Below are 18,760 nucleotides of genomic sequence, written 5' to 3'. Positions count from 1 at the left end.
TCTTTCAGGAAGCACGGGAGACCCTTGTTCAGCACGGGGCTCCTCACCCACTGCACTCCTAAACAATACATTTCCTTATGGCTTTTGTAGAAAATAAACACGGCATTCGCAAGGGTGAGACAAACACATTAGGGGAAGTGAATGCAGAGTGTGCTGGGCAAAAGGACAACTTCTAAAATCAGCTCACAGGGGTGAATGGCCCCAGTGAAGATAATCGCTATCAGCAGCACAGACTGCAGTCATGGTGCTCTGCAATAGGTCAGGATCTCTGTTGTCTGGGGACCTCCCTCTCTGCCAGGCTCTTCTGCAAGCTGAGCTTTCAGCGTTGGCCACCTAAACAAAGCAACTTCCCTAGATCCACTTTCCCATTTTCATGCTTCCCTAATTTGGATTAAAAGGTTCTGCGGTATGAACAGCTCACCTTGATCACATATTTTATGTAGTAAGCATTTATCTTCTTCATTCCAGACATCCATATACTCGTTTGGGCCACACGGCTGGCACACGCTATCAGAAGTAGCAGTGCATCTAGCAGACAAATACTTCCCTGTGATTGAGAAAAGGACAAGTAGGTCATCTGAAAGCCGCAGAGCAGTTTTCTAAGGATGTTAGAGAAAAATAAGAGGTTGGGTGCTAACACTGCTGTGGACAATCATTTCTTCCTGCACCTTTTTAGTTTGTCAGTCTGTCCCCATTTAGTTTGGCACTGAAACATCTGTGAAGTGGATGGCCTGGGAGCACAAGAATCGAGCTGCTTTCTGTCCCCTGCAGTGGTTAAGCGCTATCCCAATGAAACAGCTGCTGTGGCCTTTGCTGAGGCCAGCAGGATGATGCCCTAGGAAGGCACTCCTAAGCCTGAGATCAGGCACTTGCAGGGCACCTGCCAATCCATCAGCAGTCAGGAGAGCTGACTGCCTCACCAGAGACCCGCAGAGCAGCTCCTAAGGAGCCTCCCAGCCTCCCAGCCCAGTCAGAGCTCACATACCTGGCTCACACTTCCTGCAGCACCGTCCAGAGTACTCATAGTGTTGTTCGCTCTCACAGGGCGGAGTGATTTGTAGTGACAGCTGGAGCAGGGAAGGAAAGAGAGGACATGAGGACCAATACACCTGGAGAGCTCCAGACCTACCCCGGCCCAGTGCTGGCAGAGAGAAGGAAGACTTTCTGTCTGTACAGCATTGTGGATAGCCAGGCAATAAAACTTACCCAGCATTTGTGAATTCAAAGGTGCTTTGTAGACATGTTAAGGGTATGTACTTGATGCTATACACACAGGGACTTTTAATAGAGCCAGATGACAAATAAATAATCCATCTCGCAATTTGTCATGAACTTTTGGCCTGCTACATAACCTTTTCTTACAGTACTCTTTTATTTAAAATCTGTGTCTTTAAAACAATTGTAAAGACAAAAAAAAAAAAAAGGCATAGAGATACCTCTGTAGTCTCTTCCACAGAAATCACCTCAGATCATGACCTGGAAAACTGCCAGTTTTAGTGCAGAGCATTAAGCAAACAAGCAAAGTGAATGATTTATATTCCTGAAAAAGAAGAAGGTCCCAGCTTCCCACTGGGATACAAAATACTCCTGGCTAGTCCCATAAAATATTTGACTTAAATTTTGCAGCTTTTTATGGCTCCCACTGTGTCCTGCAGAAGTGGTCTCATGGAACTGAGGCAGGCATCCAGAAAGGTGATGCAATTAAGCCAACAGCTTTTTGCCTCTCAAAAAAACCAAAACAAAACCAACACAAAGCTACACAAACCACCCCCTCTCCCCCCATCCACCCGAAATGGGTACACGACGGGGCAGCTGCAAAGTGGGCAGCAGAGTTGCCTCTGGCCCTCAGGGGCCTTTGCATCCCCTCTCAGCTCTCAGCTGCCTGTGCACACAGAGGTGCCACCCAGAGCCCAGGCTTCAGGGCATGGCTTGTGCTGGGGATCCTGGCCAGCCAAGCACTGTGCCCAGCCCTTCACTGACCCTGCTCTGGCAGACCAGAGTCCTGGAGGCCAACTCAACACCTCACAACCAGCCGTTGATCTTGAAATTCAATAAGGTGATTTAAAATCTAGCCCATAGCAAGGAATTCTTCACTCTTGGATACAGCCCTGAAAACTTCATTCACTTGGACAAAGCTGCAATAAAGCTTCTGCTGCTGGTTAAAGGGAGCTTTTGCCGTCTAATAGCACATGTCAACCCTGTGCCTGCTGGTGCTGGTTCCCATTCCTCTACCTAGCATTCTCCCCTTGTTCCCTCCAAGTCTTTACATCTTCTCTTTCCTCCTTTTCTAGTTTAAACAATAGCAACCTCTTTAAAAAGAAATAGTTTTCCCTAAGCACCTTGCTCTCTTCTAATGCTGGGAAGGGTCTTGTAAATTAAGATGACCAAAAAAGATTGAAATTTCTTTTTAAACACCACCTTTTGTCTTGGAGTTTAAGGCATGGCTTGGTGCATGACTTGTGTTTATCAAAACTGCGCCAGCTGTGTCTGGAACAGAAAAAGTAGCACAAGTCAGAGGTCTTGAGTTCTCATATTTTTGCAGGGTATAAACAACTTACAGCCTTTTTTTTATCATCACAACACTCCCGGGTCAAATTAAGAGTCTAGTCTTCTGTTGTCTCATTGTTTCTCTGTCTCTTTGCATTCATTAGCGGTACCTTTCCTGTGATTAGATAATGCGGTATTGGAACAAACACCGCATTCCCTGTTTACACAGCACCTCCAAGGAGGGGCACAGGATAACAGCTAGTGCTGGTGAGGGAAGAGGCAATCTAGGAAAAGGAGAGCTGGGCCAGCCTGGCAGCTGAAGAGCAACACAGCCCAGTGACCCCTACACTTGAAAGAGCTTGTTTTCTGTAACACAACTCAGGCTAAAACACTGAGATGGCCAGCAAAGGGTTGAGGTGATGATGTGGAACCAAGCACAACGAGTGTCTTGAGCAATTGATTCTCTACCCAGCCATCCACAAAGGTAATAATTGTGGTAAGACCAAAAGCAAGTCCAGTCACTCGCTTTTTGTTACAGAATGTCCTCTTCTTCCTTGTTTGCCTCTGTTTAACAGTTCCTCTTTAGACAAAAAGACTCAAAAAATTACTGAAGTGTCAAACAAGGGCAAAGTCATCCTTTTTACGGAAGGATATGCAAATCTCCTAAGGAGCATTCAGCTGAAGGGTCTGGAGTAATTTCTGAGAATCACAACTCCGCCTGAGGAGAAGCAGCAGGGTCCTGGAACCAAGGTGAAGGGAGCAGGCCAATTGCTCAGCCACCTTTTGGACACTGTTTTATACCACCAGGCCTGAGAACACAATGAGGGCTGTTGTTACGGAATAGCTCACAGCTGCATTAACCTATGCTCTGTGTCAATAAGCAGCCTCTTCTGTGTCTGTGTCCTTCCCCTTTTCACACAAGCCAAGGCATTCATAAAGCTGCAATTCTCCCTCTTTTGATTTATGCCCAATGGTGCAAAGACAAGGCTCTCAGCACCCATGGGCTAACCTCCACGTGAAGGTGAGGGATTCTAGCCTGGTATGGACTGGCTGGACCTGCTGAACGTGAAAGCTGAGGCAAGAGTGGACAGGAAGGGAAAACAGAGCAACCTGGAGTTTTCTTATGGTGGGAGCCAAACAAGACTTTTTGAGAACACAGCTCTGTTGATGTCAGGCAATCCCGTGTTAACCCCTCTGCCAAGGCACACTTGTCTGTCTCAAACTGCACATTTACTTCCTTTGGACGATGAGAAGTACTTGTGCTGCTGGCAGCACCATGACCTGATGCTTCACCATCACCAGCACATTCCTTCCAACATGTCCTTCTGAGACGGGGAAGTGCAATTCATTTGCAGATGAGGAACTTGTACCAGGAGGCCATCTGGCTTTACAGAGGTGACAGGAAACCAGACCAAGTCTCCCAAGGCTCAAGTTTGCTCTCTAACCCCTGGAACATCCTTCCTCTCCTCGGATGCTGGCCTGTGGGTCAGAGTGATTTGGACACCGCCAAGCTCTTATCTAGAGAGAGAAAGTGCCAACTTCCTCGGAAGTGTTTAAATGAGATAAACCCCAGCCTGGTCATTCCTTTAATGGTCTTGCTATTGATGAAGCTGCTCATTAAATCCCACCACCATGTGCACGTAAGTGCTTCAGAGAGCTCTAGGTATCCTATTTATTTTGTCACTTCAAAAGTGTGCAAAGCACCCAGATTTGCACCAGTTCCTAAAAAACCAGGCAGCTTTCCCATTTGATCAATATTACTTCAGGAGAAGGGAAGAAGCCGGAGGGAGAAGACAAACCTCCTCCAGGCTTGGTGGATCCAGTTTGGTAAAGTACACCAACACCTGCTTACCTTTAAGGACATGGTTACCACAATGGAGTTCTTTGGAAAAACAGGCATGCTTACATCAAGGTTTGCAGAAAGATGGTGTTTTGGTCTGGAGCTGCAGGCAGACTTTTTAGCTTTGGGTTTGGGTTTTTTCCTTGCTTATGTGTTGAAAAGTACACTAAGCAAGAGCGTGCTTGTGCTTTTAGGGTTGGAGAACATCGATGACAGCACTACAAAGCACCACTGTGTTACTTACACCTTAAAAAAACACACACACAGGTGCTTCTGAAGGGGAGAACCAGCAGCATTCAGACCCCTGTCCTCAGGCTTAAGGAAATATTTATTCTTTGTGTCCTTGAGCAAGCAGAGGGCAGAAGAAGCTGTGTGTCATGGATGCTAAACTTACTCTTCTCACTCTTCACATTTCAGAAAAGATAGAGTTGCATGGGCCTCTTTCCCTCAAAAGAAAATAATCTGGAAGAACAAGATCGGGGGTTTCCACAGCCTTTTTCCCATGACACTTTTGAACAAGAACCTGAGGCCTCAATTGGATTGCTCATTAGCGATAATCTCAGTTTTGCAAAAATTGAGATGTAAATAGACACGTCAAAGGGTAACTGTCTTTTAAGATGACACCTTCTTGATCAGAGTAGTTGTTTCTGGAGAGTATTCAAGTCATCTGTCATCATTTCACTGAGCAAAGCACATTTTTTTTCTCCATTTATTATCACAGCATCAAAGTACCTGTGGGAAAGACAACTACAGTCCATCCTGCCTTGCACAGACCACTTCTTCTTTGTACCTTGGAGCATAGGTTTATTCAAGGCACTTGCTTTTGCAGCCCTTAGACTGCCTGCTATAAAACTGAAAATGAAATCTGTGGATTTGGGGCTTTATTAGCCTTTGTCAACAGGAGTGAGCTTTGAGCAACACTTCCTGAACTGAAGTAGCCCCTGCAAGCACAGCTAAGATAGCCTCTGCAGTTGTCTGCTGCTGCTTCTTCATATATGAGCCACTGCCTCTCCCCTCACAGGTACCAACTGTGCCCACAGCCTTCCAGCCCCCAGCCTGGTTTGGGTCAGCAGTATGGCTAACCAGACCCCAGATTTCTTCAGCCCACTGCCAGTTTCAGAGGCTTGCCTAAAAATTTATTTAAGAGTAAAAATAGAATCTGCTTCTTGATGGGCGCTGCTCTGTGGCTGGTGCTCCCAGGAGCTCTGCTGAGGCACATAATAGTAACAACTCTGGAAAATTTTACAGCTGTGAGTGTACAAGGGGAAAGAGGAGTCCTGTGTTAAAGACTTAATCATAATCACGTTGCATGCAACAGTTCCTTCATGCACAGTCTTCGCTGTTGATAAAAATTAAATCGAAGCAGCACCCAAGCCACCGCTTTGCAATTCCAGTTATTTGCTTGCAGGCCTGTAATTCATCACAAAAATCTTAAATTGTGAATGAAATGCTTTTGGTGATGTCAACTTTCCAGTGACCAGTAAACCACATCACAGAACTACCACCACGTGGTAAATAGAGCCGGGAAATGGCAACAGCTTAAACTAAATATTATTTCACTTTTAAAAATAGGTCCTTAAAACCCTGCTAGAGCCTGAAGAGGCCAGAAAGAGCATGAAGGATAAAATCATTAATGAAGAGGTGAAGAGAAAACTATAACGTGCGGCCAGGACTCGGGCAAATGGTGGCAAAAGTTCTGTCCTGCCTATTCCCCCTGTCCCTCTGTTCCAGCATGCAGCCAAAAGCAAACACCTGAGAAACTGGTGCTGCTCCACCGGTGGGAAGGAGCATTCTTCAACCTCTAAGCCACCAGAGCTATTTCTGGCCAGCAGCTACACAAAGGAGAAGTGCAGCACTGACGGCTCCCACGGCAGGGTGGGGGCAGGCAGACAGGAACCTCAGGTATATCAGATATATCCGATATATCAGATGGGAGACAGCAGAGGTGAGAGGTGGCAGAGCTGAAACAGTGACTGACTGAAGCTGTGAATCAGCCAGCCTGCTTCCATGGGCTTGAAGACTTGCCATCATGTGCACAACATTTGTCATTCAGAGACAAAGTCATCTCCACACCACAGCCAGAGGGGCACGCTTAACATTTTCCCTGCCTGGGCAGTCCGTGGTGCCTGCACATCGCCTGCATTTGCTGCAAAACCTCATCCTTTAACCCAGGTGCCCCCACAGCCACAGCAATTCAAAGACAGACAGCCACCAGGTAGAATACCCTGAAGGTGAATCAGAGAGTAAGAACCCAAACGCTAACCAAACCAAAATATTTAACAAAAAGGCTTGACAGCAAGACCAACAGTCCATAACAAGAAGAAATAAAGACTGCAGAATAATGACATTATCAACGCTAATTCCTAGCTGTTCTTGTGGTAAGGCTTGCAGAGACAAATCTCTTCTAGATTAAACAGGTGCGAGAGCAGTGCTCCAAAGGAAAGTTTAGTAGCCTCACCACTCCACGTACAGTCTCAGTGACTCATCATGAGTAACTCTACACCCATTCCTGCTTAATTAAAAAAATTTTAAAAACCAACAAAGCCACAATGATTTAGGGGGCGCATGCTCCTCTTGCATTTTAGTTCAGCAGATCATTTTTCTATGCTTCATCAGCTGAAGTTGAGTCTTAATGAAGAAATGACCATCACAGATTTCTTGGACTGGATGCCAGATTAGGAGTCCAATGGGGACTTTCTACACTTAAAATCTGTATATTTATGTACCCTTTCCTTCCAGCACGCCCTCAGAGCACAATATAACATACTAATCTCTTAGATGTGAGGTGAGGTCCCATAATCCTAGCTGATCTGCTGGGCAGAATGAGAAAGCTTGTAGACGAGAGGAAGCTTGCTTTCACCACTTGATTTTCTGCTTTGGCTTTCTTCTCCTGGATTTTAGCACCGCCCATGGAACAACTGCTGAATGCTCTGCAGGCAGAAACACGAAGGGCAGCGGTGGGGCTGCAGCCCTTGCTTGGGATGACAGTTGTCTGGGGGGATGCACGTAACACCCACAGACCATTCCGCTTCAGTGTGAGTTAGAGGGAGCTCTGCATGATCGTATCTGCACCTTCTCCATCGTGAAGAAACTGCTGCCTTTATGAAAGGGCTGAGAATTATTAATTCACTCCTTAGGTGTCATCAGGAGGAACCAGCTCTGCCAGTGACTGTGGCCAGTAATGTCTATGGAAATATTCCTCCCTGGCTTGAAGAGGCTCTGGCTGCTTTCCATAAGCAGGCTGTTTTACAACATGTGGTATTGCAGGGGAGTGCTGTTCTTCCTGTGAGATCAGATTCAAGGAACCATCTCATCCTTGCTACCACACAATGCAAAGTTACTGGAGAATACGTTGCTCACATTCTCTTCAAAACTCTTCACTGTGGCAAAATAATGCACTCAAAATAGATGTCCTTGCGTGCTACATAAGCGATTTTAGGACTTCATATGAACCTAGCTGCACATTTTTCCCTATCTGTATTTCTGCATTCCAGATTAATGGGTTGCCTAACAAAACTTCACAGTATTTTTATTTCCATACAAGATTCTTTTCTTTTCCCTCCATTTTGACCACTGACTAAATATATTCTGCATGCATCTGCAGTCACAAATGTTGTTCTTTGTCATTCTTGAACAGACCCTTATACTGTTTTTTTTCTTTTGGAGTAGCCACAAAATGGTGAGGGTGAATGACCTCATTTTTTCCCCCCTCCTTGGCTAATTGGCTCTTGCAGGGTGGATTAAACTGGCCAGCTTGGCTTTTTTACCAAAACACAGCCTTTCCTGGTCTCTTTTATCTGGATTTTAAGAGGGGAGGCAGCTAGAGGGTTCTGCAGATGCCGAGAGGCAACCCTGGCTCTCAGCTCTCCGCCTGCCCTCTGCGCTGCCATCCCCTGCCAGAACCCCTGCTCGAGCCACTCCTTTGGGAATGCTGCAGGGAGGCAGTACAAACGCATCTGGCCAAGTGGTGTGGGGAACGTGCCTCTGCCGTGGGGATGCTGCCGGGGTCCTGGGCAGAAGAAGATCCGGAGAACAAGGGTGAGGGTTGGATGCTGCAGCCTACGCTGTGGCATCCGGCCAGGACAATGTATCCACTCCCTTCCCGGGCCTGCGCGGGCAGACCTCCCTGGGACTTTGGTGGGAAACAGACAGGGCGCTATCCCAAGGTGATTAATGACTCTTTGGCTTTGTTTGCAGCCATGACTTCCCGGGCACTGCACAAACACCAAAGAAAGCCATGCCCAGAGAACTCACACCCTGAGAAGGCAAACAAAAGAGGTAACCATCGGAAGCCCTGCACAAAGCAGCTTAGGTGGCTACACGGGCATGGGACACAAACCAGGATGTCCTGGAGTGCCAGGGTGATGTCAGCATTGCTTCTCCTGTGCTGTGCTGAGCCCTCCAGAAGGCACCCCATCACAAATATGATAGCACACTGCGGTGACACACAGACGGAGACAAATCAGGAAACCTGCTTTCCCCAGTGCCGAAGTATCACGCCAAGTCCTGCTCCTACAGAGCAGACACAACAGCAGACTGTCCTGAGTGCCAGTGCAGCCGGATTCCCACCTGCAGCCCACCTTGTGACTTTCAGCCATTGCTGCTTGCGGAGTTTTGCCTCTACTACGTGAACTTTGGACCATTTTCAAAGAAGAGTAAGTCATAAAAAGGGGCAAGTTCTTGCAGGCAGGCTATTGTGTCGCACAGACCAAGGCCTACTGAAGTCCAGAGTGCAACCTGGTTAAACATCACTTAATTTTTATCTTGCATTTATAACGCACAAATATTTGCCTTTGTGTTGTCCATCAGCAATAACGAGCCACTCTCAGAGCAGCTGCTTCTCTGTGCAAGCAATGCCAAACAAGGCATCCTTAAAAATGGAGGTGTGTGGCTGCAGCAGAAGCCAGTGCTGCCTTGCAACTTCAGTTTCCTTGGAAAGGAAGGGGAGAGTCAACGCAAGGAGCAGACCTGCAGCTGACAACATGATGAACCAGCTATCTCTGTTTCCCTGCTCCCTCCTGTGCAAGCTCAACCAGCTCCCGAAGCAACCACCTCCTCCAAGAGTCCAGCAGCCTTTGCTGCAGAGCAGCCCCCCAGCAGCATCCTGCCCCTGCATCCCAGGGTGCAGGATGGAGAGAGATCTGAATTCTGTGGTCACAGCGTGTGGTGGCAGGAACACTCCTGGCTCTGGTCACCACAAAGACTTCCTGGAGACCTGGTCATACAGAGAGGAAGTGGGCAGCGAGAAGCAGGAGGACAGCCTTGCAGCAAGCGTTGCCTTCTCCTTGTATCTGCGCATGTACCTACGACAGGAGAGTCTTTCACCCCTTGAACTCCTAGGGACAGACGGACAAACATAGCAAAGTGACTCGAGTATGATTCCTCTAAGTAGTGTTAAGGTATTAATGCTTTGAGGTTTCCATGATTTTGTATGTCATAATTATGCACGCATCCCTTTTACCATCTGTACTGGTTCTTGCCCAGCTGTCAAGTTACATCCCACTTTTCTGAGCTTGAAGGTAATAGGGAGTAATGGGCAATAGAAACAAAAAAATACCCTAAGGGATGCAGTTACTCTCTCTGCTTGACCCGTTTCTTTGTTTTCTTTTTCTTCTGGCACAGTGTGAAGAAAGCCCTAGATGACATTGGTCAGTACCCTTGAGATGTCTGATAAGCTTTGAATTCTACTGACTGGTGAAATGTGGCAAAGGTTTGTTTTAGTCCTTTTGGTGGGAAAGAAGAAATTACATCATCCAGATGATGCTTAACATGAAAAGAGAAGTGGGATAGATTTCTTAAATTGTGGGTTGAGGTAGTTTTACATACATTATATTCTGTTGATATGAGGTGCTGTAAGATTTTTCACATGTTCTGGGGGAAACTGCAAAACAATGAAAGGCTTGCCAGTGTTCCTCACGGGAACCACTGCTGCAAGGGAAATTTTACAAATGAACTAACTGAATTACAGTAGCTTTGAAGCCCATGCTGTTAATGGTAGAAAAAAATCCAGGAGTTTAGATTAGATATTGTAGAAGTTTTGCTCTACTGAATGATTCCTTTGGCCCTGATCAGAGCAGGAATAATGGACCAGGAGAGCCCACGGTGTAACACAGTATAGTCACTCTTATACTCTTTTCTTCCCTCTCTCATCATGCAGACTGTACATTTTAGGAAGTTAGAGAAAAATCTGTATTTTTGCCAAAACTTTTCTATATTGCAAAGAATTCCAAATGCTTGCAATGAGCAAACTTTACCTATGAGCATGAAGGACCCATCCCATGCCACAAGAGGAGAGATAAATCCGATGGTGCAACAGATTTATTGCACATTTGCAAATGCACATTGTCAGAGACTTTGACTCCCATCTGACAGTAACGCTGGCACTCTTTACTGGTGTTAGGCAAGGAAAGGGATGTGACTATTCTGCGCAAAGAGGATGAGCAGATCATTCCCCAGAAAGAAAAACACGTCTGACAAGTGCCCAAAACAAATGGTCTGGAAAGGTCATCTTGTGGCTGAAGCACAAGATAAGCAGGGCTGAGCTCTGCTCCCAGAAGTTCTGCTCGGTGTGTGACCTAGAGCAAGTCACGAATTCTCTGTTCCCATTTCCTCTTTGGTGAAAATGATGACAATGATCGTGTCTATTCTCAGCAGAATTATAAGTGAGTATGCAATAACTTACATTTCCAATACTTCTCATTTTTTGCAGGAAATACATTGCAAATATCATCGTTTGAGCACTATTCCACCCTATTAACCAGTCTAAACTAACACAAATACATCAGAAATACCTCAGCCCTTCAACAGGTATTCTCACATTTGTTCCACCAGAAAGCAACACTCTTCAAAGAAACCACTGCTCAAATCAGCCAGACAAAGGAGAAACTGAAAGGCTGCTCCAAAGCAGCACCTCTCTAAGCTTGCCTTTCACATCCATGAAGGTTCTGCTCACCGTTGAAGGCAGAATATTTAATTAATGGGCTCTTTGACAAATTATGTTTTATCCTTACCCTCACGCTACAGCTCTCCTGGAGCTACCTGCAGTTTTGTGCCGCTACTTGTCCAAAGCAATGGCGATGCAAAGTTGCATGCTGTACAAACACAGACTCAGAATTAAGCACGTGTTGGATGCAGTGGAAAGAATTTACACATCAGCCCAAAATAAATACAAGTTCCTTGTTCTGTGTCCTGCGAAAAGCTATGAATCAAGAGGTGAGAAACGATGAGGGGCTCTGGCTCCTGCATCGGGGTACCTTAAACATGCTGGGAGCAATACCATGGAAATCTGAATTTCCAAGGTTTGGTCAAAAGCTGAGTCAGTTCCATGCAATGAAGATGTTCCAAAGGGAAAAACTGCACTAAACCCAAATGGCTCCAAAAGGAAGCAGACATGTAATGGTCAGTGACCTGAAGTAAAGGTATGAAGAGCCTTGAGGTCTGCTCTTCCTGCTGCATTGATCAGACCTGAGCACCAGGGCAGGAAAAAAGAGAGACACAGAGGATACCAATGATAAACCATCTGAAAGCTGTGATGTAAAAGTCACTTTTGAAATTTGCAGGCTCATTCATGTACATATGGAGGACACCTGGAAAGCAGCGACTTGAGAGAAGTCTGAGAGTGAGGGTGGACAAAATGAAACGTATGTTTTAGAGGGGAAAAAAAGGCCTGTGTGGTTTTAGGCAACATACTTAGGATCAGGGATCCAAAGGAAAGGCTCTCAGGACTGTGCGGTCAGACATTAAATTGTAAGCTGTAGACAGCAGAGGGTTTTCTGTTTTTGGTTTGGGATTTTTATCTTCTTTTTTTTTTCCTTGAAGCTGCACCTTGCTCTCAGGGAATTCAGCCATGGCCCCGTTACAGCCCCATGTTGAGGGAAGCACTTAAAGTTATATAACTTACCAAGAATAATGAGACACAGAAAAATACCAGAAGTTCAGCTGAAAGAAATACAAATGGTAGCGAGGCTGCCAAACATTGATTAACGGAGGAAATAAAGTGTAAATAAAGGGCAGCGTGGTATTTGTAAGTCCTGCCAGTCTAGAAGGGTCTAAACAACCAGAAGGGAAAAGGACAATTTTTAAGCCGCATGATTAGAAAGCAAAGCAAACTTCTGCCGATGTAAACTTCTGGAGGAAACGCGATGTACGCCATTCACGGGGCTGAGCAAGAGCTGGCTGTAGAAAATGGTCTTTCCGACAGCAGGGGAAGACCAGCCGCGATCCCAAGCGCACCACGCTGACCAGCAGCCACCTGGCATCGCACAGAGCTGCGACCAGAGCAAGCTGTGTTTGCAAACAACCGCAGAGCCAAACCTCGCTCAGATCTTCCCCGTCAGAGGAAAGGGCTGCCCTTCGGGGCAGCTGACCGGGCACCGGGCTGGGTTCCCGGCTCTGCCGTGAGCAGCGCATCAGCCTCCAAGCGAGCTACGCGGCGGCGCCGAGCCCCGGCCTCCACCCGCGGGGCTGCGGTGACGGGGCCGTCCCGGAGGGACATCGCCATTCGGGACGGCCAGAGCGTGAGGGGACTCATCCCGGTGGGGAAGCTGGAGAGCTGAACCGGGGCCGCGAAAACCCCGCGTCCCACGCCTGAGGGACGAGCGTGCCCACGCTCTCTCGAATAAATCTGTTCGGTAGGGTGGAGTCTGCCTTATTTTTACTCTACATGCAAATTATATCCCTCAACAACCTCACTGCAAATATTTTCTGGTTTCTCACGCTCTGCCCTGGGCAGAAGCAGGCCGTTTTCCCTGCAGATCCCCCGGCTTCCTTTGCAGCTTTGGGTTTGGTGGACTACTTTGATTTTACAGAAGCGAGAGAAGCTCATGAGTCGCTGGGATAAAAACAAAACCAAAACCCAAAGCAGCCGAGCGGGGGGCAAGGCAGGCGAAGCTTTTCTGCCCAGCCCCGCGGGATGCCGCGGGCTCCGTCCTCGCCGACGGCCCCGAGCAGCGGGACGAGCAAAGCGACCCTGCGGGCGGGCTGCGACACCCAGCTCCCCTCCGCCGCCTCCCAGCCTTACCTGTTTGCCAGCGGCAGCGAGGCACAGGAGAAGGAGCCAGCAGCCTGACGGGACGGGCATGTCTGGGTGTCCGTCTCTGCCTCCTCCCGTGGCTCCTTTTCCTGCCACCGAAGGGAAACTAGATCCTTCCAGCCAAGCCCCCCGCGCCCCGGCAGCGCAGCGAGGCACATTTGAGCTGACTACTTCTCTTTCTTCCTTTCCTTCCTCTCAGCTACACGAGGGGAGAAGAGAGAAGAAGAAGAGAAAGGAAAAAAAAAAAAAAAAAAAAGGCGCCTGGCTGTAGTTCCCACAGCATTTCCTCAGCCTTGACATGCAGGGCGCTTTTTTTTTTTTTTTTTTTTTTTTTTTTTTTTTCCCTCCTCCTCGTTTCTCGTCCCTCCCTTTCCTTTCTCCACCCCTTTTTACAAGAAGTTTAGTCACCACGCTCACGTCCCTCCTCCGGCCGGTGGGGATTTCATTCCCGGTCAGTCCTCCTCGGTAGGGCCATGCATCCCCTTGCGCCCTCCCGTTCCAGCCCCCAGCACCTTCCCTCGCTGTCATCTTCCCTGGAATTGCTGCCTTCCCCTCACGCCCCCGGGCGTCGCCTGTCGCTGTCAGAGGACATCTTGGGCCTCAGGCCGCCTCCCACCTCGCCCCCCATCCGCTCTAGGTCTGCCCCCAGCACTGGGGAAAGCTCCTGTCCCATCCCTTCCCGTGCCCTCTCCCTTCTCGGTTCCCGTGCAACATGTGGGTGCCAGCCTCGGCGTTCTGGCGCAGCCCGAGGGTCCCCTCCCTTCCCCCTCCACATACTTGAGCTGATGTCGGGAGCAGGCGGACGGGATTGCTGCCAAGAGGGGAAGAAAAGCGGAAGATGTGCTTTGGGAGCTCTCCCAAACCACTCCACGCCGTGCACGGGGCCAGTCCCTGCGACCTGACTCGGAACGCTGCAGGGTGGCCTCTTGACCCCCGAAAGAGCCTGCACCGCCGGCCCTGCGGCAGCCGCCCTGCCGGGAGACGAGTGGCTGCAGCCGCTGGCAGGCCCGGCACGGCCCGCGGTGTCCCCGTCTCACAAAGGGACGGGAATCCTCTGGGACAGGGCCGGGCTACCTACACAGCCTGAGGATCCAGCACAGCTGACCCTGTGGACACAAAACCTGTCGTGTGTTCACGTGCTGAGAAATAAGCTTGGGAGCACGTTTCTGACTTAGGCAAAGAAGGAAGTTGTTCTTTCATTTATGTATTTAGATTTAACCCTTGACCAGGAAAAAAAGCTAGAGTTTCTCGATGTTTCCAAAAAAAATAAATACATTCAAACACAAAAGATGAAGAGATTATTAAAAACGTATCCTTCCTCGGTGGTGCTGTTGTCTGATTTCTGCTCAGTGAAACGATACGCTCAGGACAGAAACAGCTGCTGAGTTTTTTTCCTGTAGCTAGCGAAGGGCCTGCCTGTACAGTGAAATGAAGCTATGACCTTCACTTCACCCCTATTTAGTTTCCAGGGGGCCATAAAGCCTTTCTAATCTCCCTAAAGCTGCTTGACCCCCGCAATGTCCTCAGCAAGCGCTGGGCCCTGCCTGTTTTGTTCTGAAGCAGGTCCTGCTGGCCTCATTCCCCTGCCTGGTCTCCGACACCGCATGGCTGTTTGGGCACTGGTGGCCCCTAGGTGAGGTTGATGCTCCACAGGGGGCTGTGGCTCAAAGCAACGCTGCGTGTGACATGCCTGGCTTAGGGCCAGTGGCTGCTCCTGATGCACTGTCCTGCACTCTTCTGGAGGTGACTGGGCGAGGATCCTGCTGATGGCTTTCAGCAAGCCATCGAGCTTGCAGGTGCACTGTCTGAGCCCTGTCACCCTGCTTGAGGAGCCAGGGTCTCACCACACTTGGGCTGGACAGGCTGCTGGTCCGGATGGCAGTTGAGCTGGGAGTAAGGAGTAGGAGGGATGGCCACAGCGCCCAGCTCGCCTGGTAGGCAACAAATGCAAAACCGACTTCACTGGGCCTTTGCGAGGTTAGGTGTGACGTGTGGAAAGGTGTGTGCCCGCCTGCTGGCAGCGGTGTTAGTTCTGGTTGGTCCTGGAGGGAGCCCACGGAGGGGGAGGGACAGCACCGAGGCGAAATCCTTCTGCCGGAGCCTCATCCACCCACTGCTGAAAACATGCAGCTCTGTGCCAGCTGGGATGTTTTAAAATGTTTGTGTTTATGGTACAAGGAAATGTTTCTTTTTAAACAGAACACTCTGTTAAGTCTCTTCCCCTTTTCACATTTAGCACAACACCAAGGCTATAGGCTGCGTTTATTTACCAGCTGCTCGTTCTAATCACAGATGTACAAGAGCAAACTCACACTCTCACGAGCAGTTAGATGTGTTATCAGCTTGCTCTGAAGGTGTCAAGTGAAGGGTTTGAAGGCATTGAGTAAAACCAAGCCCTGTTCAACTCAGAGGAGCTCCAGAGGAGTCAGTACTGCACATCAGCTCAATCACTTTTGCATTCTCATCCCTGATCCTGCCAGAAATATTTCTCGTTTGGGCTGAAATTTCTCTCATTTTCTATCACTATGTGAAAACAGCCTCTTTTTGAAAGCTCAGACATTTTCCTCCAAGTTAAATTTTATGTTTCTGAGCCAAAACCCACAGAAGCCACTACTGGGTGCTTTACAGACAATTATGGATTGCAGTAGATTGTTAGAAACTAAAATATGAATGCTATAAAATATGAACCAGGGAACGTGTAGCACTGTCAATTCTCTCGCACTTGTCACATATATAATCCTGTGTAGCACAAATAAAACTTAAACATTTATACCAAAGCTGGTTTGTCCGTCTGTTCTAGAATTTTTTTTTTTTCTCTTACAGATCATTATTTTGTCAGCTACCTTTGTGAAGCACCTGTTCTGAATAAAAGCAACATGCTTGAAATATTAAGGTCTCAAACTTAACGGTTTCAAACATTCGGATGCCTCTTGTTCCTATTCACCATTGTAGCACACAAGCATGAACTGGACTGTCCTTTGGGAAGCTCTTATGAAAGAGGAGAGATGGAAAACCCTGTGCGGCCTTAGAGGTGTGACAGAATGAAAATAATACCTTGGATAATTCCAGGATCCCTTCTTTGGTGATGCCTGCCATTGAAAACAAACTGTGAGGCCGGCTGACCACTCAGCAGGGCTGCAGTCAGTATGGATCTCTTCTTACCTCATTCCCAGAGAGAGAAAAGTGGGTATTACTTGCTAAATGCTATTCTAAAAGAAGCACATCAATGTCACACTGCAAGTTTTGTAGCTGTGTGAAAATTATGTCCCTTCAGCACCAGTGTAAAAACTCCTCTTTTACAGGAGCTTGGATAAATGGCAACTCACTCCCAGCCAATGCCTGAATTTGTCTCCCATCTTTCTGAAACTTTCAATCCAAAAAGCAAAGGCTGGGGATGGTTTGGTGGATACACCAGGGCATTTGAGCAGCACCTGTACACTCATGGTCACGTCCCCAGCTGTTCCTTCACTTTATCCATGCCACTGAACTCCCCTTGTGATGCCTCCTTTCCCTAGGAGGGAGAACAAGGAGGCTCTGTGTTAAATCCAGATCTTCAAAGTGATGTGGTGGAAACTTGGGCAGAGAAGCAACACTGAAAGGCAGATGGTTGCACCCTGGGAAACTTTTTCACACCTGCAGGAAGGCTGCGAAGGCATTGCCTTGCCTCTCACATACTATCAAGGGATAGAGGATGAGATGAAGGGTTTTGATTGATCACGATCATTGGTTTTCTTTCAATGTGCCACAAAGGTTATTTGGGGTTTTAGTCTGTGGACTAAATAACAGGCTTGGTAACTATGAGCACCTGCCTCTCAGCAAGTGAGCAAGAAAGGCAGTGCAGTGCAAAGCTGGAACTCTAGGAAAGATCCCTCTAAATCAGGGGGATGCCCTGCAGGGCAGATGGGTCACAGTGCAGCTTGGAGTACTGCAGTACTGCATGGAGTATCAGCAATCCATGCAGAGAGTCTGCCATGGGACCAGGGAGAAAGGCTGCCTTCAGCTGCCTCATCACCCACTGCAGGGAGGGAGCCCTACTATCTGACCCAGCATGTGGAGCTTTCTACACTTGGAGAGAAAACGTAGAAAAGTATCTGCACATTTTAGCACAGGAGGCTCTAGTTTTATTTGAGAACTCTAGCTATTAAAATAAATAAATTAAAAAAATAAATCTATTATTTACAAGAAAACCCAACCCATACACAAAATCATGTGGTCAACTTGTAACTGTTTTCTTCCTGTGAAAGGCAAGTTTCCATAGCATTCTTTTGCCCAGTTTCCTTGAAATTTTCAAACACACAAATATTTCCCATGACAGAGCAACTATAATAAAGCCCCTTAGTCACACTGGTGTGGTTTACACAACACACCTTTTACAATCCCACAAAAATGTACCGCTGCTAAATGCCCGTCCGAAAACCTCAAGTCCACAGCATTCAAAAGAAAAACCATCCACTGCTAGTATGCCAGATATTTGAGGTACGTGCAAGCAGACACTGAGCTGACAGGTTATCACCAGCCATTGTGGCAATAGCTATGCCTGCGTACTCCTGGGAGGAAACGCGAAGTCATGGTGCATTTTAAACTTTGATGTTTATAAGATACCTGTCAACTTCTAAGACTTGAGTCATATATTCATCCTTGGGACAAGAACAATACTGTCATGGCCTGGGAAGCCTGCTCTGCCCAGGATATCCCTCAAGCCCTGGAGATGAGTCTTTAAGGCTGGCTAACACCTAGCAGCAGGGGGACTGAGACCCTTACTCCTTTGCAACACCCCATTACCAGCTCCCCAGGGCCACCCTGCCATTTTATCTACCGGCACACTTAATGATCCCAAACTCCTTTGAAAACTCACCTGAGATGAGTCATACTTAGATCAATGGAGTGCATTCATCTGTCAGCAAGGGATCAAACTTTAATGAGCCCTTATTGCCTATTAAACATTGCAGCTACTTCCTCTCTATCACCACTTCCCCTCTCCTTGCAGCATATTTAAAAGGAAGGTGCAAGTGCCTGACAGAATGACCCACATGATCCTACAAGGCACACGCTCTGCTCCAGCTGCTGCCACTTCAGCAGGACTCCACCTCCTGAAGAGGCCTCTCAGGTGTTGTGGAAATGGGAAAAACTCTGAAAGTGCAGGGCAAGGAGCAGCAGCACAAGGCCACAGTCACAATCGTTTTGGGAATGGCAATATTCAAATACACAGCGAACAGCCCTATTTGCAAACAGTATTTAAATGGTAGAACAAACAGCTCAAACTCTCTTCTGTGCGATGGTGAAATCAAGAGGGTGCAGACCAGCCTGGCCTGGGGTTACTGAGGGAGGCAGTGGCGAGCACATGCAATCCCGGTGCTGGGAAAGGAACCAGACTGACCACTGCCATGGTGTTTGCCCTTGAC

The 18,760-nt window shown here is 47.8% G+C and overlaps 1 protein-coding gene across 2 annotated transcripts in view; it reads right to left on the bottom strand.

Moving 5' to 3' along the window:
- The window catches only part of TNFRSF11A (TNF receptor superfamily member 11a), a 28,443-nt gene extending 14,813 nt beyond the window's left edge, over positions 1–13,630 (bottom strand). For both annotated transcript variants that reach the window (XM_040073582.2, XM_040073591.2), the window contains exons 1-3: positions 13,347–13,630; positions 986–1,067; positions 422–547 (exon numbers count right to left, since the gene is read on the bottom strand). In XM_040073582.2, the coding sequence (XP_039929516.1) occupies positions 422–547; positions 986–1,067; positions 13,347–13,406 (268 nt within the window). In that variant the 5' untranslated portion in view covers positions 13,407–13,630. The remainder of the gene's footprint in view (positions 1–421; positions 548–985; positions 1,068–13,346) is intronic.
- Between the last annotated feature and the right edge of the window lie 5,130 nt (positions 13,631–18,760).

Source organism: Hirundo rustica, chromosome 1, assembly GCF_015227805.2.
Source record: "Hirundo rustica isolate bHirRus1 chromosome 1, bHirRus1.pri.v3, whole genome shotgun sequence".
Taxonomy (NCBI): domain Eukaryota; kingdom Metazoa; phylum Chordata; class Aves; order Passeriformes; family Hirundinidae; genus Hirundo; species Hirundo rustica.
This window is presented reverse-complemented; position numbering and strand designations above follow the sequence as displayed.